A 22040-nucleotide genomic window follows, 5' to 3' on the forward strand; every position below is an offset into this window, starting at 1 on the left:
ACCTGTGCAGGTGCTTTGAGTTTAGTAGATGATTAGTGTGTGACACTCAGTTTAAAACATTCATGCCCTGCAAAATTTGGGCTGATTTCTTCACAGTATTCTAATTTTTTGAATTCCTGTTTTCGTGGGTTTTATGAGCTGGAAGCCGAAATTATGTAAAAATAAACAAATAAATACTTGAAATCATTTAAATTGTGGGCCCTGAATCTATAATCTATGAAAGTTTAACTTTTTGAATGGAATTATGGAAATGAAACAACTTTTCCATGATATTCTAATTTTTTGGAAAGGGTCTGTATATGTGTGTGTGTGTGTGTGTGTGTGTGTGCGTGTGCGTGCGTGTGTGTTTCACCTGTTCACTAGCTGGGGGCAGTTTGTGAGGATCGGTTGTAAGCACAGTGAGGTCATCAATAATGGCCTGGAGGTGGGTGATCTCACCCAGCATTGCGATCTCTCCATTCTGAAAAAACATGTCAGATTCGTGCAGCAGCATGTCAAGCGTAGCACATGTTAGACATGGCAAAAAAAGGTGATTATAGAGGGCTATAATTAGAGGTGTATTACTTTACCAGATTTCTCACCACCTCTTTTAGTATTGTTTTAATAATACTGAAACTGACATTTGTGGAGCGCTAGTTAATGTTACACATCAACAATATGTTTTTTTTTTTTGCTTTACTCTGACAGGTACAACAGAGATGGATGACATGCTGTCAACCTAACTTCAGTTTTCCTGATATTTCATGATATACATTAATACCAAAGAAGTAGTCTCCATAACATTAATTGCAGCCACACTGCTTAGCTCTTTATTTGGCTTTCTGTGTCATACCTCGTGATGACAACATCTTGATAAATCACATGATATAACTGTTGGGCTTCTACTTTATACTTTTCTTTACTGTTTGATAAAGTGCAAGGTAAACGTGGTGTGAGGCTATTTATCTTCGAGTCAGTCCTAATTGTAGTATTTCATAAAACCTCAATTTAATATTGTAATTATACTGTTTCCTGTGGTATTTCTAGCCACAATAAGCATAGCCTGATAATTTTACACTGCCACATCTCTTGTTAATATGGGAGACTAGCACACACCTTTGTCAGATAAATTGTAGTGTGTTGCCTCCCAGTGGAAATCAGGTGCAGTGAAAGTGTCACTTGTTGTATTTTGGGATCATACAACAAACGTAAGCCACTTTGAGCAAGGCACTAAATCTAAATCTCTATCAGAGAAACTGCTCTGCAGCAGGACCTGTGCGGCAGGTCAGAAAGTGCTTGCCCCTCCATCTACCCATCTCCTCCCTTCCAGCCACTCTACCACAACCACCACCCCTTCTCCTCCATCTCCTCACCACAACAGGCTGAAGGAAGCCGATGAAAGTGCAGAAGCGACCCCTCTCCTCCACAAGGGCCCGGCGCACTGCCTGCTTCTCTGTCTCCTCCATCAACAGGCACATGTCAGTCACATCTTGCATGGCACTGTCCAGCTGAGGCTGCAGGTCCACTCGTCCTGGGGTGGGGTGGTTGTGGTGGTGGAGAGAAAACAAATGTGAGATAGAATAAATGAGACAGGGAGCACGTCAAGGAGAAGATGATGATAGTATGAAGGAGAGGAGAGAGGTTTTCACCAGCAGAGGTGGATAAAAAGGAGGTGGGAAAGAAAGGTGGAGGTGCAGATAGAAGTGAAAGAGAAAAGTGTGTTGGTATTTATACCAGTAGAATCAAAAAACATTAACACAATGTGGACTTGATGTGATATTTCTCCATCAGCCTCTGCTTCAGATAATGCACTGCTCCACCATCAAGCCACTAGCATATATTATGAAACTCAGGCTAAGACAGACAAAGTAGCAGAAACACCTTGTCTGATGTTTTGGCTCAGTACTTTTTTAATGTTGATGTGGAATCCAAAATGCAGGCACATCATGTTGTGTCACCATATTTTATGTCATTTTATTAAGCCAACAGCAGCCACACTAGTGACATAATGTCCTGCATACTATGTATGGAGGGACATGGAAAGCATATCAGAAGAGTACTAAGCAGTACCATGTACCCTATACAACTATACCCTAAACGCTCAATGACCTATATATTGTTAAGCTGAGTTATCAAGACAAACTAATAATACTGGCTATTTCTATCCCTCGTCCTCAGAAACTGAAAAGATTTGATTATGTTTAATAAATTTGGTGGCAATTCAGATTAAATGTAGGGACTTGCTGTTGCTTAGGCTTTAAACTTGCAATAACAAATTTTGGCCATGTGGGAGCAGCAGAAACAAGCTGTAAACACTGACATTTATTTGCTTAAGTTTAATTTGTTGGTAAACACTTTTTCATTTTTATACATTCAGCAGGGGGTTACTGCGGTGGATGGTGGGCAGCAACATGTAAAAAACAGTCCCACCAAAATAAATCTTTAACACTTAAAGTGTATGTTATATCTAGTGTATTTTCATTGCTTTATTTTGCAGCAGACAGCTCATTGAAGCTATTAACAGCCTCAGTTCCCCATCTATGCTCTCGTCATAGCCACCAGACTCCACTGAAAAAACAGTAACACGGTAGCAGCTGGCCTACCACTGCCTCTATCAGTTAGTTTTTGTTATAATGTGACTTTGGTGAATTAGAACGATCACCAAAGACACAATAACACAAACAAAATAACTAATTAAGGCAGCTTCTGTGCTCAGCAACATTAAATCACTGTTTGTCCTCATTGGAGTCTGGCCTTAAAGAGAGCAATATGATGGTTCCAGATCTGTCAGAAATTGCTGTCTGAAGGAAAGGTTTATCATTGAAAATACTCTAAATATGGCAAACACTTAAACTGATATTGATTTTTTTCAGGTTGGACTATTTTTAGGTGGCTAAAATACATTTTGCCTCTGACCACTCCACAGCAGTATAATGCTTAGCTTTAGTGTCAGTACTCCAGCTTGCTTCTCCAAACTGGTGGTATGCCAACTGACATCTACTGTATACAGTATAATACACTGACTATGCTACCTCATACAACCCCACTTAAAAGATCCAAACTATCCTTTTGAAAACATTAAAATGCTCCTTAGAGCTGAGGGGAACTAGTCAGGTGAATTCTCTGTGGGCTTGTCTCTGTGAGCAACCTCTTTCACTTTACACACAGCCATTTGATGCTATGACGAATATCAAATATTCACCACAGCACCTTTAAATAATAAAGTCAGTCTTGTGGATATTTACCAGTCTTTACAGTAACGGCATATCTCTTTTGTGCTAGCTTTATCACAATTGCCACTGATTGGAGAGACACCCTCTCTAGCTCAAGACTAAGACTAAGACTTGGCCTATATGCATGCATAAAAAGTTGATTCCAAAGTCTGAGAGTGTGCAATTTTCCCTCTTTGTCACTTTGTCAGTCCACACCCAAAATAATGATAGTAAAGAGCCAAAACTCAAATAATGTTTTTCTGCCATAAAACTTCAGTACTTGCTGTATTTGCACAGCAATCAATTGATGACAAAAGGTAAGACATACAGTAGGTTCATAAGTAGAAAATCTTAACCTTATCTACTGTTAACAGAAAAAAACATGAAATGCAATGGATTGAAAGCAAGGCATGAAATAACTCTTTGTAGTGTTACAACATGCAAAAAAAAATCAGTAATGGAGACAGAATGACAGACAGGACAAGAGAAGAGGAGTGGCATGAGAGCACAATGAGAGCCTGTGGTGTGACTACAAAGCTAGTGGTAACAGCTACAGAAGTCATGCAGGAGTCAAGGAACAAGAAGTTAAATTACATCATGCATTGTTGGAGGTGAAACGGCACGACTCCAACTCCTCAAACAACTAAAAGCTATATGAGCTGAACTCTTCTCTGTCACCAGGAGACAAAACCTTTAAGTGAGGCTTCTTTAGGAACTGCTCTGATGCAACTAGTTTTGTAAAAAGAGTCACAATAGCTGTCCTGGGAAAAAAATAGATAAGATCAGATACATGATGTCTTGTCAGTCATAATGAGACCAAAAAAAGGAGGCATTTGGGCACATTAAATGAGGCTCGCAGGGCCCTAAAGCTTCAGGTTCAACATATGTATTAGTTTGTGGTAATAACATTTGTATTGTATGCACTACAAAAGCACATTTCAAGCCCTTTCAAACTTTAATAATTTTCAAACTATAATATTCCTTCAGAAAGTAGTATTAATTTGTTGGACTTAAAGGACCGGTGTGTAGGATTTAGGAGGATATATTGGCAGAAATGGAATACAATGTAATAAGTATGTTTTCTTTAGTGTAAAATGACCTGATAATAAAGAATTGTTGTGTTCTCTTTAACTTAAAATGAGCCATTTACATCTACATAGGAAGTGGGTGGTAGGAAATGGGTTTCTTCATTTATAGAGATTGCCATGTTGTATTGCCATGTTTCTACAGTAGCCCAGATAGGCCAAACCAAACACTGACTCTAGATAGGGTCATTTCCGTTTTTGCATCAGCCACAGTAGTATGAAGCCCAACTACAATAAGCAGTGCTGGAGTAACACTTTTTTGTAATGTGAAACTGCTTTATTCAGTGTTTCTACCCGTTTAAATCACCAGGTTCGTTTGTTTTGGAGAGGAAGAGACCTCTGTGGATAATTCAGCTTCTGGTGAAAAAGCACCTGAACGTTTGGATCTAATGTTCACCGCACCTTAGCACGTGTTGGACTAGCCGCCCACAGCGACATGCCAAAGTGTGTCTGACATACAGTGCATGGGTTTAATGTGAAACTGCTTCATTCGGTGTTTATACTAGTTTAAACCACTAGGTCTGTTTGTTTGGAGAGGAACAGACCTCTGTGGATAGTTCTGTTCAGAGTAAAACTTCCTAAATGTCTGGAAGAGAAAATGGGTGAGCACACAACAACAAGTTCTGCGTGAGCCGTCTGTCTCCATGATGCCAAACAGCATCAGAGATACAATGATTTGTAATGGGAAACTGCTTTATTCAGCATTTTTAACAGTTTTAATCATCCAGTCCATTTGTTTTGGAGAGGAACGGACCTCTGTGGATAATCCAGCTCCTGGTTAAAACCTCCTGATGAATTAAACTGGAGGAATTCTAATTGGGAGATGTTTGAGCTGGTTGCAATCTACAGTTCACCACTAGACGCTACCATACCCCTCTAAATCCTACACACTTCACCTATTTGATTTTCAGTCATTTACAGAATGTAAATGTGTTATTTTCAAAACTTATTGATTACTTAAAAAAACATATCTTGTGTTTATATACGTTTTGTACTGTGCTACACATAGTTTACTGGAACTGTATGTATGTAACAAATACAGTAATAACTACAAAGTAGTAAACTGAGTTCAGCTGGGTTTTAGCCCCCACTAGACACATGCTTTTATGGTAATATGCAGGAGAAGGTTGGGAATGTGAGTAAAGGAAGGTGATGCGGCAGAGCTGTAGCGAGCTGATACTTACCCTGGATCTCTATTACAGGGGGACAGAGGGAGGGAGAGACAGAGAGACGGTAGCAGTGAGAAGGGGAGATTAAAAAAAGGAAGCAAAATAAGAAAAGAGAAAGGGAGGGACAGAGAGAAAGGGGGGAGAGAGAGAGAGCAGAAATAGCAGAACTCATTGTTAAGGTTAGTACAAGGAAGCCATCACAAGACAGCCACAGTGCCACACGTTAGAGCAAAATAACACTGCTGCTGCAACCAAAAACTTAATCCAGAAATAATAATACCACCAAGCACCAGCACTAACAGGGCTGTAAGACACTTTCAGACATAAAAGCAAGGGACACAGCACTGTCTCTCTCTATCATTTCATGTTTTATTTAAATTATTTGTGTTATTTTTTATGGATCTATCAATTTTCATGTATTACTAATGTTTTAAATGAACAATCCCAATTGTAAGTACACAACATGAGTTATAGTTTTCTTTAACAAAAGAATATAAATAAAAAGGATGTAATTTTGTAATTTACTATACAGACATTGTGTATTTATGTATTCATCTGCCTGGCAACTGAATGGATGCTGCTAGAGAGAAAGCACTAATTATTGGCTGCTGCATCACTGAGTGAAGTGTTTCAGGACAAATGAGAAAAGACCTGCAGTACTACTTAGCACCACTAGATGGCAATGTGAACCTACAATTCCTTTGACCTAGACTGAAGGGACTGTGCTTCCTGACCTCAGTGAATGACTCAGTTTTCTGTATGTGTGTGTTGGTATTAAAGGCAATCACTGTATTTTGAATCTGTATTGTATTGCTTTTTATCACACATCCAAATCAGATACAAACCATAAATCAACATCCAGTTTTGGTCCAGGGAATATTGTTGCTGGTATTGATTTAGGATACACTGGCACTACTAGCAACAGTGAGAAGCTCATAGAGATAACAGAGGCCAAATGATCTGAATGTCCTAATAGCCACAGCTACAGCACTGGATGATACTAGTAGAATTGATGTTGTCTTTGTGACCTTGCAAAACACTATTGACTTCTACAATTCTGTCTGATCTGTCTAGTGTGAGAGGAGCCTGAGCTCAACAGCTGACTGTTACCTTTACGAGCCTTCTTCTGTAGTTTCATGGTGTCAGATGACTTCTTCTTGATCTCGTGGCGTGACCTCTTGTACTCTTGAAACAGGATGAACAGAGATGCTTTAGTAAAAGGAATGTAAAGCCCCCTCTGTGTGAACTTACATTACCTCGGATTTACAATATTAACTTAAATAGAAACACGTCCAGGGGCTATGAAAACAAGAGCTCATTGATAAACACTTGACATTTGACTGGAGGGAAATACTGATCATTAGTGATTACAGTCAGCATTGAGCAACATCTTTGATTTATAGCAGTCAGTCCAGGCTATCAGTATAGCAGATCTGAAACCAGTAAGATTCATACAAAAGCATGACAAACTGTAATAAACGGGAGAAATCAATTTTCTATGCAAGATGTAAGCAATGCATATATTTATGATTTTATCATCTAGTAACCGTAGTAATTAATATGTATGCGTCAGCATGTGACAGAGGGGATTTTTCCCTGACCAGGCATGTTTCATAGCTACTCAGTAAACAATGACAGAAATGTACCCTAACGTAATATTATGATGCCACATTGTTGCCCTCATTCTATCTATATGTAACTTTTTTGAAACATGAGGTCTGCTTATAACCTTGATAATCTCTATTAACAGATGCCTGCATAAGTATGCAGGACCTGTAGGCAATGGGACAAGATTTTGGTATTGGAAGTGTTCTGGTTTCTGTTTGTTGTCCCAGTAGTATTGACCAATCATGTTTGGATGGCAGGCAAGCAGTCCATGTTAAGAGGCGGTCTCAAGCATTCTCAGAACCCACTGGCTGTTGTCTGATAAGAATTAGCTTTATGTTAGCTCTTTATTTTTATCTATTTGCATTCATATCCAGGTAACTGTTTATAGAGATTTGCAAAAATGACCAGTGCATAGAAGGAAGCCCCCAGAATATCTGCTGGCTACACCAGATGGAACATTGGTCATTGCTTCCAGAGGCTTCATTGTCGTTAATCTGATAGCCAATAGGTCACAGATTGCGACCTTGTCTAATAGCGTTCTTAATGGGTTACTTATTTTTGAGCCTTTTGCAACACAGAATGTAAAGAAACACAATGGTATCAGTAAAGTGCAGCATGACTTGTAGTCAGTCAGTGGGATTTCATCTCCCTATGATGGATGGCGCAGGATGAAAGTCCCAAAGATGTCCAATCAATGAGTTACCTTTCAGTTAATATGACTTCATGCTACCAGCTCTTGGTTTGTTTGTTATAAGTAAGTGAGAGCATGAAATTGACTAAAACAACAACAAACAGTTTTTAACTTGGTCTTATCCAACTACAGGTGTGACAGCACCCTCAGGTGGTGATCAGACTAATAATGGCACTGCATTAAAAACCCAGTTTTTTCTTTATTTCAATCACTAGGTTGACATATTGAAGGACCTGACAAAGAGGGCTCCACCCTTAAAATGGGTAAAAAGTTGACCCTGGGTTAGCATTTGCAAAATCACCTTGGAATGTCCTATAGTGGCATATAAAGTACTTGCAAGCCCACCTTCCTGGTAGATTGAATTGAAATCTGGACAGTGAAAATCAGCACTCACTTTGTGACTATTGAGACAATAACATCTGACAATTGCAAATCTTCTCTTATAGTATTAGAAATTATTAATCAAACTGGACTTCCAAGATCATATTTCATGATTTTAAAAGTACTTCTATGCGCAATGCTTTAACAGGTAACTGGACATAAAAAAAAAACTCTTTTAGAGTTTTGTTAAATTGTTGTACCGGATACCTGACGATTAAGGGATCTACACTGATTACACTTTTCTTTCTTTTATCCAACCTTCACAGTGGTCAATCAGCTACAGAGCTGCACTTTGCAAAGCAGTAGGTACTTTATTTAAATCTACTTCAGCGGGGAGGATGTGGGGCTGAAACTATGTAATTTAGTAGTTTCATAAATTAGCATCACAACATGCTGTGTGTGTGTGTGTTTACCTTTGGCATGATCCTTATCCAGCTGATTTGCTGTCTTCTTCCAGTCCTCAATCTTGTCCTGGAGAGGAGTGATCAGACTCTCCATCAAAGCACTGTGGGAGAGATTTAAGAAAAAGGTACATAACATAAGAGACTGCTTAGATCCTATGCCAATACCTACTGCTTTGTTTCATTTTAAATGACTCCTCAGACAAACATTTTCATTGTGTAGTGTGTTGAAAAGAGACCGACTTAATGTAAACAGTAGCGACCCCCATATTCCCGACCACAAAACCCCACTGAAAATGATACGTCTCTGGAATGAGATCCTTACACATATTTCCCTCCACGAATCATTCCACTTTGCAATTTTAGTATCTGGAACACTGCCCCCCTCCCTATTCACACATGTATACATGTGATACAAATGTATATACTTACATTAAAATGGAACATGTGCACATATACACTGACACACAATAGCTTTTAGATTGACTCTGTTTTCAAAGGGACCCCTGTCATTACCATGGTCATAGATTATTATCATCATCATTATCATCTCCATCAGTGTAATAGCTTGTGCCGTGGAAAAGTCATTACAGAGTATGGAGAAAGAGGTAAAGGCAAACAATGGTTGAAAACAGACTCTTGGTGAGGTTTCCTGAGTGGTCTGAGTTGTGTGCCAGTGGTTGTATTCATTTACAGTCATTTCAATATGTACAGACAGAGCAATGTTCCTAATGATATCCATACAGCTGACAAGAAAACCTCAACAAGTAGTTGCTCCATCATAACCCTAAAACCAAGTTCAGCTTTAGATGGAAACACTAAAGGTTTGACATTTGAAAAATCCTGATGGGCTACAGTGTAAGGGCCCTGACACACCAGGCCGCTGGTCGGCTGTTGGTCAATGTCAGGCCATCAGTGAGCATCTGTCACTCTAGTTTTTGCAGTGTGTCCCCCACCGTTGGCGCTAGTTGGCCCTTGGCAGCTTTTTGTTTGTCCAATTCAGCATGTGGAATCAGCGTCAGAGTAAGTGGACCTTGTCAGTAAATTAAATCACTTGGATTGGCCTCCCAGCTCAGTGCACAAGAAGAGAAACACAAGTGAGGAAAGTAAACAAACGAAAAGTCAAGGGGGCGTGAGATCAAAACAAACTTGTGTTATATAAGGTTGGATTATGTTTCTAGCCATTTGCTTTGGTCTTTCACTTCAGGATGTGCTGTTATGTGCTAACTGGCTAACCAGGGTCTTGAATCCATCCTGTCAGTCTTCCGTTTTCCCTTTTTTAAAAAAAAAAAAATGTCAAATACAGAGTACCGCCTCCTGCTGATACACAAAGCCAGTTGGCCATTGGATGCAGTCTCTGCTAGATCTTTAGGTGCAACTTTTTGGCTAAGACACAGGCAACATGGAGTGATGCAACAATCAGCCTTCATTGCCACTAGTTCTTTGATGTTGGCTTGGTGTGTCTGGGCCTTAGATTCAACAAAGGAAGGAAAGGAAGCAAAGGAATGAGGTCAAGGAGGACAGAAACAGTGAAAAGGGAAGGAAGGAAAGATACAGATCTTACTTAGTGAACTGGCGAAGTTTGGCTTCAATGCTGCGATGCCTCATGCACATCCTGGTCAGAGCTGAACCGATATCCCTGGTTGCTCCTGGAAACACAAAATAGCCATGTTAATATGATGAAACACACACACAGACATGCATATACACACAGATGCTACCAAAGTCTACACATTTACCACTGAAGGCCCTTTTTGTTGCACAGAAACAACACAAAGCTGTGATCAGTGTTTACATTACAGCTATTAGTGTGCTGTGTAAAGTAAATGCTGGTAGAAGCATTGTATTCTTCAAACAGATGAACAACTACAAAGCTTTTGTATCTTTTCACATTCAGCAGTATTTACACAAGACCTCAATCTGCCTCTCGTAGATACTACACACACTCCCTGCTTCGTCCAAATAAAGTAGTGTCTCGTGAGTGTGTGTTTGTGTGAGAGCCAGCGGCTCAGGGACCCAGATTCGTGAGCAGCTAACCTGCAACTGTAAACACCAGACTATTTTAAGGCAGAGTAGACCCATGTGGAAAAACCTGACCCCGGAGTTAAAGTCAGTTTAACTGATGGCAGACACCGCTAACTTCCAAACAAGGTGCTCAGAGCTGCTGCCTCAACTGTGCAGGTGGAGAGCCAACAAGAAAAACGTTATTATAGCTTCAGTCTTATGCTAAGACTCAAGCTGAGGTGTGGCTTATATAGTATACAGTGCCTCAAGAATATCATAATCACTGCTGCCACTGTAATGTACACACTGGAAAATTCAGATTAAACAGCAGCCAAATGGGATTTCCTCAAGAGACACTCTTTATCACAAGGGCTTAGACAGGCTTACACAGTAAAATGCAGGGAGTGCTGAGGGAGGAAGGTTGTTATTCTAAAATGTTATGCACCAGATTAATATTTTCATCCAAAACTGAAAAATTCAATGTTTGGAAAAAAAGGGGGAGGGTAACTTCTCTAAAATGATTCAGTCAGCAATTTCATAATGAATAATGTAACCTTTCCGGCAACACCTTACATGTACTGTGACTACATATTTAGTAGTTTTTTTTTCTTCAGTAAGCTAACTTCATCAAATAAAAAGCACACTCTGAAGATATGTAGCCATGTAACATCGGGGGTGTTGCCATTGTTCCGTTGGCTCATGGTTACAAAGCCCCACTAAAAAAATGTCCCATTCGGCCCACAGTCCAGTATCCTGAAAAACAAAGGTGCATTGCCCCGTTGGGCAGTTTCTCCAAAATAGCTCCAGACTTCACCCAAACACAAGTGCATGGCCAATTATGATACAGAATGATGTCATAGGACCTTTCTTCTATGTCATGACCCATCCTAAGCCACCTCTGTTTGGCTTACCCTGATATTCTTACTCTAGGCCCAGTATCACTTCTCATTCCTAAACCTACGTAACCCAACCAACAAAGGGTGAGAGTAACAGGGAATGACATGCAGCAAAAGGCCATGGGTCAAAATCAAACCCCCAGCTGCTGCAGACAAAGCTTTTGTACATGGGGCACCTGCTCCACCAGGTGACCTACAGAGCGCCCTGTGATGATGTCATTCTGCACAAAAAATAGCTATGTGCTTCTGTTTGGGAGAATGTGTAGAATATTTTCACTGAAACAGTCCTTCAGAGCGGCCCTTTGGTTTAATGGGACATTTTTTGGACTACAGGGGCTTTGGATTTTTGAGCCTTCTGAACAATGAGTATTCCCTGTAACATGCTAGTGTTCAGCAATATGGGCTGGTCGGTCGGTCCACCACTTTGGAACAGACTGAAACTGACTATCTGATGGAATGACTTTCGGTTTTGCACAGATGTCCATTGTCACCAGCGGCGTCACCATATGGGTAACATCTCTGTTTAGGGGTAAACTATACTGACAACTTTTAGATGGATTATCATAAAGTCTGGTAGACTGGTTAGTTAGAAACACTTAAGTGATTTCATGTCAGGCCATGAGCAGATGTTACTGACCAAATACTGAATACTAAAAATAATGCCATTGCCTGCAGCTTTTTTTTTTGTTTAGTACTAATTACCAAATCTTATCCTCCTAACTTGGGAGGCTAAGATGAGGAACATAGTGAAAGTCACCTGCTTAACATAGCCATGTTAGCATTTGGCTCAAAGTAGTCTCTATATACAGACTCTACATTCAGTGAATGTAGAGTCTACATTCAGTGAATGTAGAGTCTGTAGGCTCCAGAAGAAGAGCGAAAGAGCCCTGGTTTCCGGTTGTAGGCTGTTTGTAGTCCGCGTGATATTGACCAATCACGTTTGAGCTGGCTGCAGTTGTTGCCAGCTTAAACGTTCTGTGCGGTGAACTTACGAGGCGGAACATAATTGGCGTCACTGCAAACTCTGAATCCATCACAATGGTTCAGCATATTTACATATATATAAACGGAAGTCGGAAACGTAAATTCGCCTTCTCTGCTCAAATCAAACCGGAATGCCAAAAAATCGGAGTCTGCCCCCAGAGGCTGTATCGCCACCTGCCGGAAGTCAGACGCCGAATACAGCTGATAGGTTCCGAGAATGGGCTCAAAGCCCTGCTTTGAAGCACAGTCAGAATCTGTTTTATTGCTGGGTAGCTTTACAAATACAAGAAATCTGCTTTGGTGTAGGCTATTGGTACATAACAATTAGGATACCACAAAAGACAAGAAATGTAGAATCGAAAAAAAAAAAGATGATCAAAAAAATACTACAAAAATATATACAATATACACATTTTTAACTGTTTTTTAATGTAAAATGTATGTGTTTGTTTTTTTTATGTTAATGCCATACAAGGACAGAACCAAACCTGCTTTTTATTTCTCAGTAAAACATGTTGGATATAATGGCATTATCTCCTACATTAGATTGTGTAAACCTCAGCCTTGCCTTGGGATTTCCTCTGGTCCTAATTCAAAAATGAATGACCTTATGCTGCCCTGGTCTGATCAACCTGCCTTACTCATTAGCACCTTAATGGTAATTAATATCACTCATTTAACTCCCTCACCAGCCAGTCTGTAGATTCAAACCGGCAACCCGCTGATCAAAACAATCATAAAGCACGTCCTCATATATGTTACCACATACCCATACACTAACAAATGCCAAACCACACACACAAACACACTCACACTTACACTGTGTGTTGTTCACATCCAGAGAGAAGTGCTCCATTCATAATTAACAAATTCCTCCCTCACGCCTCCTGTTCTACCCGGCAACCATTCATTAAAGCAGAGCTACCCTCCCCCAAACACACACATTCATACACACTCACACATACACACACATGCTTGGTTTACACCATGCATGCCGATCACTTGTACAGCTGAAGCAGTATTTTGAACTGTGTGTTGACAGTGTGATCTAATCCCAAATCAATGAGTGGATCATGAAACTGATGTGGTAAGAGAGAAAAGCAAAGTCACATAACTGATGAAGAGAGTGTGTGTGATATTCTGTATGGAAGGAAGAGGAGGATTGTGGAAGAAATGAGACAGGAAGAGATGGAGGAGAGATGAGAGACCATGAATACGAGAGGGGTCGCCTTGCTCATTTTAATGAGCTCACTGCTGGCGAGAGAAACATGGGACTGGAGTTACAGCCAAGTGTGTGTGTGTGTTTGATCTCTACATTTATGATGGTCCTCTTCCTGTTTGTCTGTTATTACCATGCCTCTCAGACTCCATAGGAGATCAACAACTAGATGAGGGGCTGTGCAGAACACACACACATCTAGAATACAGCTACTGTGTGTATGTGTGTGTAAGTCAGTGTTAATTTGCTTCCAACGCAAATCAACATGTTTCAGCACTTTATTTAAACTACAAGAGGCTCAGCAATGGCTCGAAACATGCTCGTCTGGCTTGTTTCTTGCAAATTAACCAAAACAAGTAGACTTGCATTTGATTCAGTGCTGTTTTATTGTATGTTGATGAAGGTTAATGAGAAAGTCTTTAATGTCCCAAGGGGTAATTTGGTTTGCAGCAGTGGTCAACACAACCAAAATCATACGGCAACATCATAAAATAATACAATAAACAGACATAAGTGTATATCATATACAACAGATGTCACCAGAATATGAATTGCAATGAGTCACAGTGTTCAGACTCCAATACAACTTCATTAAAAAGGTGACTTGTTTAAAAACCCAACTGCTGATGGGACAGAAGACCTCAGATAACTGTTCGATTTGAACTCTGCATAAAGAGGGTGATAAGAGTCTGCCAGGATGGCCTTTTGCCCTGTGGGTAGCTGGGTTAATTGTTCACCAAAGCCTGTATTCTCTTGTGCCCAGTAGCAGCAGCAGATAGACGAAGTAAGCAACTAGATGGTGAACACTGTGGAACATTTAGCAGCTAAGGACAGTACAATTTTTATGTCAAAACATCAACAAACACCACGGACCACTCTGTGAGTTTCATGGCTTTGAAAACGTTTTAGGACAGGTTCACACATGGCCATAGGCAGCACTGTTAAGCCAAGCAGGGGAAGGCCATGACAATGAGCAATCGTCACTACTATATCATCCCAGAAATGGGGCTCAAAGTGCAAAATACCAGATTTCTCCTTTAAGTTTCCCATGTAAAGCAAAGACATTGCGAAAATGTACAGCCAAAGAGAGTCGTTAAACCTTCCATGTAAAGCAGCTTCCCTGTGCGTCTGTTTCCAGTGGGAAATGTATGTGAATCTCAAGTTCAAGGAAAAAGAGCAGAGCCTATGAGACTTTATGTATCCCAAGAGCTCAAAAATATATACATTTTTGTTTATTATAGGTTTTTTTTCACTTATGAAAGTGTGCTAGTATTCTGAGATCAATCCCCTACCCCCCAGCCCCATTCTGTCTGTCTGTCTGTCTGTCTCTACGTCCTGCAGAGAGAAGGAGGGACTCCCTCCTGGGAAATATGACTTTACTCTTTTTCCTTCCTCTCCCCCTCTCTCGCTCTCCCCTTCCTGCTTTTGATCTGCTTCCTGGCTGCAAAGCTCCCTGTGAAAATACATGTGTGTCTATGTGTTTGTGAGGGGACCCACCCTGACAAGGTACTGAGTACTAGCCTTGTACAGTAGCTCCAGAGATGTGTTATGATTTATGATTTTGTATCATTATCACAAAACTGTGGTGATGTATCAGTTCTACTATATGCAGCAAAGATTTTTGATACCTGAGTTTAATGTCAGCTTTGGACAAAAATAAAGGCGTGACATGTTTGCATTTTTATATGCACTTCCATATATTTTGCACTTTCATCTGTTTTAGATCCAAGCACTTGTTATTTTTGTGGCACTATCTGCTTTGTATATGAATGTTATCTGTCTCATGAGATTATCTTTTATATTTGCATGTTATTTGTTTATGTATGTAGTTATTTCCTTTACTTAAATCCCACAAGTTTATTTATCATATCAACATTTTGCTCAGTGATATATATAAATGAAATTATTATCTTACTATATAATGACGAAAACTCTGTCTGTGTCTCTGTTCCACGTTTTTCTCCTCACTGACTTGGTCAATCCATGTGAAATTTGGCACAGTGGTAGAGGGTCATGGGAGGATGCGAATGAAACAATATTACATCAATTGGCCAAAGGGGGACGCTATAGCAACCGACTGAAATTGTAAACTTTGAATGGGCATATCTCATGCCCCGTATGTCATAGAGACATGAAACTTTGCACAGAGATGCCTCTCCTCATGAGGAACATATTTGCCTCAAGAACCCATAACTTCCGGTTATATAGATTTTCCGCCATTTTGAATTTTTTGAAAAACACTTAAAATCGATCTCTTCCTAGGAAGTATGACCGATCTGCATGAAACTCGATGAACATAATCTGGGGAGCAATATCTAAAGTTCCCTCTTGGCAAAAGTTGGAAAACTTACTAAAACTGAGCTTCTATAAGGCAGTGAATATTGCGGAGGGCGTGGCTCATCATATAAAGGTGTATAACATCTCAAGGGTTTCACCGATCACCACGCAACTTTGTAGGCATATGACCACACATAATCTGAGGGGACCCCTCCATTATTGACCCCATCAAACAAAATGGGGGTGCTAGAGAGCTAATTTCTTATCTAGGCCTAACCGCCATATCGATTTTTACTAAACTTGGTAGATAAGTAGAACAGGACGCCTCAAGGTGACTGGAGAAATTTAACTCTAACTGGCAACTGGGTGGCGCTATAACAACAGAAAAATGCTTAAAAATGGCTAAAATGCAACCGATCGCTGTGGCTCCCCCTGTGGCCGAATGTTTGGGGTTTTTTTTCTAATTTTTGGTATGACTAAGTCATGGTATGGTATGCTGTAAATAATCACGGAAACTGTCAGTGTGTCATTCTGTCAGTCAGTCATTCTGTCTGTCCCATGTTTTTCTACTCACTGACGTGGTCAATCTATGTGAAACTGCACATAGGCATTGAGGATTGGCATAGGTAGAAGGTGACAAAGCTACCAATGGGTATGGACTAGTTATTATTTTTATCGTGGATAGATAGGCTACAACATTCGAATAGAAATTTAAAAATGGTATTAACTCTGTGTATCCAGAGTAATGCGTAAAATAATCCAGTAGCTATATACAGACCTAAAACCTATAAATTTTTTCTGATAAAAATCAAGACCAGATTTGATCATGTTTAGTCACAGACCGGGCAAAGTGTTTGTGTCTGCCCAGTGAATGGCAAAGTAACTATTCTTCCCCGTCACCTAGCAACTGACTTTACTGACAGGTTTGTTACGGTTTCCATGACAGCGCAGATCTTGGCCTGTTGCTAAGGTGAGAATGAGAATGTTTGTTGCTAAGGTCAAATTGTCTGCTGCTACGGAAACGAATGTCTGAACTTCACTGCAAGGGAGAGAGATAGAGGGAGAGACTGAGGGAAAGAGAGGGAATACCACACACACATACAGTATGCAGTCACACACACACACACACACACACACACACACACACACACACACACACACACACACACAGTAACCTCCCTATGAAAACCGGAAGAGGGCTTAGAGAGAGAATGGGAACAGGAACAGATAAACCAACACACACAAATGCAGTACACACACACACACACACACACACACACACAATTCTGGAATTAATTACATAACTACATAAGATTACCATGTTTTACAATACAAACAAAATTAGAGCTGGCCTCAGCTTTTTTCAGTGTTCCAATGACTCTGTGATACTCGACCAACTGGTAATTAGTACTGGCTAACCAAAGTTAGCTGATGCCCTGCTAGCTTTCTGTGCATTGCAGTGCACACAGTGATGCAATGGGGTGGAGAAATGTGATGTTAAAATGAGGCTCAGACACTGATCATAAACATAGATGTTTCCATTGACCAAATACAAACTTAAAATGTGGTTCAGTCACTGTGCTCTGTGGCAAGTAGCAGACAAGCCCGTGTTGACGAGCGCTTGAGGAACACTTTCACAGCGGACAATAATGTAACTAGGCACGCTATTGCGTTATCGCTCTTCGTGTGAACAAAATAATATGTAGCCAGCAGCCATTCAACTGTGAATCAAAGCAAGGATACTGAAATGGAAGAAACATCTCTTAGAGCTTTTTAAGTCTTAAAAGTTAAACGTTTTTTTTGGAGAGTTTTTCTCATCATATATTCTTCTAATGCTCTGTACTTTCAGTTCAGTGGAAAAGCAGGACAGTCCAGGGAACAACCACCACACCTCATCTTGTTACTATCCTAGAGTGATTACAGGTACTTTATGATGACAGTTACAATAGCAGACACACACACACACACACACACACACACACACACACACACATACACTGGTGTATAGCATTGCTTTCCCAGAGAATATCAATGAGCCTCTTTAAACAGTCTGCTGTCTAATGATAACATGCTCTCTCAATCTCTCTCTCTCTCTCTCTCTGTCTTTGCCTGGGGCATCTGTGGCCTTCCCACCAGTGCATCTCCATGGCAACTATTATCTATGATCTTGCAGAGGGATTCGTCAGCCTCTGTCTCTCCATTTGCTGCGCAATGCATGCAAACATGCAACTGCAAAAGTAAATGGTATTGATGACCAGGCTCCCATTTGACTTGGCTAAATGTTTGTGTGTGTGTGTGTGTGTGTGTGTGTGTGTGTGTGTGTGTGTGTGTGTGTGAAGTCCTTTTTAATGTCACACAAGATAAAATCACAAATAGTCAGGATTTCTAGATTAGTTTTGCTAGGACAGCTCACAATTAAATTCACACACGGACACACACCTTGATTGCTTTGTACAATATTTATTACACATATTATAACCATAATATCACATCTGTATTCAGGCCTGTGTGTGAAGCAGTTGTGTTGGATGGAAGGCTAACGTATCCCTAAGGCCTGTTTCAAATGTGACAACTGCCAACCGCAGTGTACTTCTAATTTTTTCATGAACGTCCGTCAGGTGTCACCACGCAGTCTTTGGGATTTTAAAAAAATCTGTTAACAAAAATACTGGTGTACACTCACTAGATTTATTTTATTTCCAAAAATACATAAAGTAAACAAACAATTTTGATATGGATCCCTTAGATATGTTTTTGTTTTGCTTTGCTGCCCGTCCCTCTCCTACTTGCCAAGATCCTCCTCCATCTCATCCTCCTCCTTCTCCATCCAAGGAACTCTAAGTTCCTATGTGTGAAAATAAACCAAAGCTGGCACATAGGGCCAGTCCCATGCTAAACTTCCTCAATGGGGAGAGGCGTGCAATAAGTCCTGTTAATGGTGCTACAGCGACTGTTTAAATTTCCAAACTTTGAAAATTCTCAACAATTCACTTGTACAGCATCTGGCTTTGCAACTTTCATTTAACTGTGGGCCCAATTGTGAAGACATTTTTGTAAACTAATTAAACTTATCCTCTCCCACATTTTTGCTCCATTCACACCAAACTTGCTGCACAGCATCCTCATATCCTACGTAAATGCACTTCACACTTCAAAATTGTATGTCAAAACTCGGTAACACTTCATAAGTCAGCCTGCGTTTTAGAGTGTACCTCTTGCCCACTTTCCCAGGAGTTAATGTATAACTCCCGGAAACTTACATGTGCTTTCCCGGGAGTTAGAACATAATTCCTCCCGGTCACTTACCACATACTTTCCAGGGAGTTAGTGTATAATGACGCAGTCACTTGGCATATACATCCCCGGGAGTTAGAGTACAACTCGCGGTCACTTAGCACATACTTTCCCAGGAGTTAGAGTATAACTGGTCACTTATGTAATTTCCCGAAACTGGGAAACTGTGCTAAGTGACCGTGAGGGATACTCTAACTCCCGGAAAGTATGTGATAAGTGACCGCGAGGGATACTCTAACTCCTGGGAAAGTATGTGGTAAGTGACCGGGAGGAGTTATACTCTAACTCCTGGGAAAATGTGTGCTAAGTGACCGCGAGGGATACTCTAACTCCCTGGAAAGTATGTGGTAAGTGACCGGGAGGAATTATGTTCTAACTCCCGTGAAAGTACATGTAAGTTCCCGGGAGTTATACGCTAACTCCCGGGAAAGTGGGCGTTTTAGAGGTACACTCTAAAACGCGGGCTGACTTGTGAAGTGTTACCCAAAACTTTTTGTCCTGGTGACACTGTTTCTATATTACTTTAAAACTAATTTGGCGGGGCGTCTGTAGCTTAGTGGATATTGCCAGTGCCCCATGTATAGAGGTGATGCCTCCCTGCAGCAGTCACGAGTTCGACTCCGGCTTGCAACCCTTTTCTGCATGTCATCCCCCCACTCTCCCTGTCTCCAAATTTCACACTGTCCTGTACATTAAAGGCAAAAATCCCCAAAAAATAATCTTAAAAAAAAAACAACAACAAAAAAAAATTAGTTTGGCATTTCTGCAGTGCAACCACTTGTTATTTATCAGCTGACATGTACTCCAATACTGATATACAGCTTTCTACAATAAGCTATTATATGTTAGCCTAGCTGATTTTTTGGTCTTACACTATGATGGACAAAACCTAGACTGCTAAATATAAACACAAGCAGTGTGCATTCATATCAAAGCTGTAGGACAGAAGCAGCTAAAAAAACATACTCTGCAACCTTAATGAGCAGCAGTCCACTTTCCAAAACAAACACCTGTCTGCTGCTCTCATTAACTGAGACAGCATCTGCTGTGTTAGCTAAAAGGTTTGACAACACATCAAAAAGGCTAACCTAAATGTTTATGCATTCTCACAGATGAACATATGTCTTTTACTAGTTTGTCAATAGTTACGTCACACAGATTCAGTTGCAGTTTTGTATGAGTGATCCAAACAATGAGGGATGAACCTGTTGTATTATTACACCGTACTAGAGAGAAAGGTTGCATTTGGTAGAAGATTTCAGTGCTGTTATTTAAACTGTAAAAAAATGTATGAAAGAGCAGATTTAGCTCGGTTCATAGGGGACTTGGCTTTGAAACTGGTGGGTGGCTGGTTCAAGTCCACCACAGTGATGTGTAGCTTTTGTTAATGGTATGAAAATAACAGAATTAAACAGGTGGGACAAATAAAATACTAGTTATTATTTTAATAATGTACTCAGTAGTAGTTTTTAAATATCTTAAAGGGCCAGTGTGTAAAATGGGTTGAAAACAGTGACATCAGTGGTCAAATTCTAGATTGCAGGGCTCACTCGCTCACCCCTCCCGTCAGGTAAATGACGGTGGCCTTGTAGGACCAAAAGCCTTGCGCAGACACAAGTTTTTCATGAGTAGGTCTATCTTAGCGACGAGGTGAATATTTATTTAGAAATCTAAACCATGTTACGATATTGTAATGAATCCCTCACGAGCAGGAGACCAGAGGAGCATTCGGGAAAAAGGCCAGTTTATTTGAGCACTCCAAAAACTCTGGTAACACTCCAGGGTGTAGCACGTAAAAGACTCCGTCCCAAACTCTGACTCTTCTAGCGTAACACACACACTTCATACACACATACTCACTTACAGTTCCCAGTGGGGCAGCCCTCCCCTCTCTGCTCCACCAATCTCCAGCCCGCACACTGACTAACAGCTTACCACACTCACCACTGGTACAAAACGCGTTCTCTGGCTGGCTGGATTGTCCGCTCTGGTTGCCGTACACACATGGCAGTGCAAGATGGCGACCACTCTAAAGCAAGGCCCTTGCTATATATATATAAAAGCATAATTATAAGAAACAACGAAAACGAAAACCAAACAAATTTAATTTTATAGTGATTATACACTTATATAAACATATTAATGGGTAGAATATTCAGATTCAGATTCAGATTTGACAATAAACCATGCCAAATATTACACACTGGCCCTTTAAAAACATAAAGTGATAAGAAGAATGAAAACAGGTAAGTTTCCACTGTACAGTTATTCCAGTCAGTTGCTTTTGTTGCTTGTATTGTAATTCTGCCAGGACCTGTGTCGCATTTGCTGACGTTAATTGATATTTAGTGTCATTGTAAGTGACAGTAGCACCTACATGAATAAAGGGGTCAGTTATAATCTCGACACACACACAAAGACACATAAAAATGGTGCATGCATACAAAACATAAAATTTGTGTGATATCTTATGAATTAGCACTGCATTAGGTCTAATATAGGTTAGTTGGTTGGTTAGGAGCCTCATGTTACTTACTTAACCTAATGTGACAACATGATGACCTGACAATGTGAGTTGATGTGATGTACATATTTAATTTAAAATAACTTCATGATGACCTTTATTTTCACATGGGACACAAAATCTGGTCTCCTGGGTCAAAGTCCTGTATTTGTTTGACCCATCTATCCAACCTGACCATCCTACATGGACTTTGTGGCTCTTTACACTACATCACTTGAGCACCTTTGCTCTCGTCATATGAGGGAGGACAGCCTGCAGCACATAGGTCATGTGATCAAAGCCTTCTAGCTCACAATTACATGTGTTGGGCATTCAT

The 22040-nt window shown here is 40.3% G+C and overlaps 1 protein-coding gene across 3 annotated transcripts in view; it reads right to left on the bottom strand.

The window, feature by feature from the left end:
* Positions 1-22040, bottom strand: part of mtss1lb (MTSS I-BAR domain containing 2b) — a 110088-nt gene that overhangs the window by 23479 nt on the left and 64569 nt on the right. For all 3 annotated transcript variants that reach the window (XM_049602600.1, XM_049602590.1, XM_049602606.1), the window contains exons 4-8: positions 10091-10175; positions 8539-8630; positions 6556-6630; positions 1353-1510; positions 353-460 (exon numbers count right to left, since the gene is read on the bottom strand). In XM_049602600.1, coding sequence (XP_049458557.1) covers positions 353-460; positions 1353-1510; positions 6556-6630; positions 8539-8630; positions 10091-10175 — 518 coding nt within the window. The remainder of the gene's footprint in view (positions 1-352; positions 461-1352; positions 1511-6555; positions 6631-8538; positions 8631-10090; positions 10176-22040) is intronic.

The sequence above is a fragment of the Epinephelus fuscoguttatus genome, linkage group LG2 (assembly GCF_011397635.1).
Source record: "Epinephelus fuscoguttatus linkage group LG2, E.fuscoguttatus.final_Chr_v1".
In the NCBI taxonomy this organism is placed as follows: Eukaryota; Metazoa; Chordata; class Actinopteri; order Perciformes; family Serranidae; genus Epinephelus; species Epinephelus fuscoguttatus.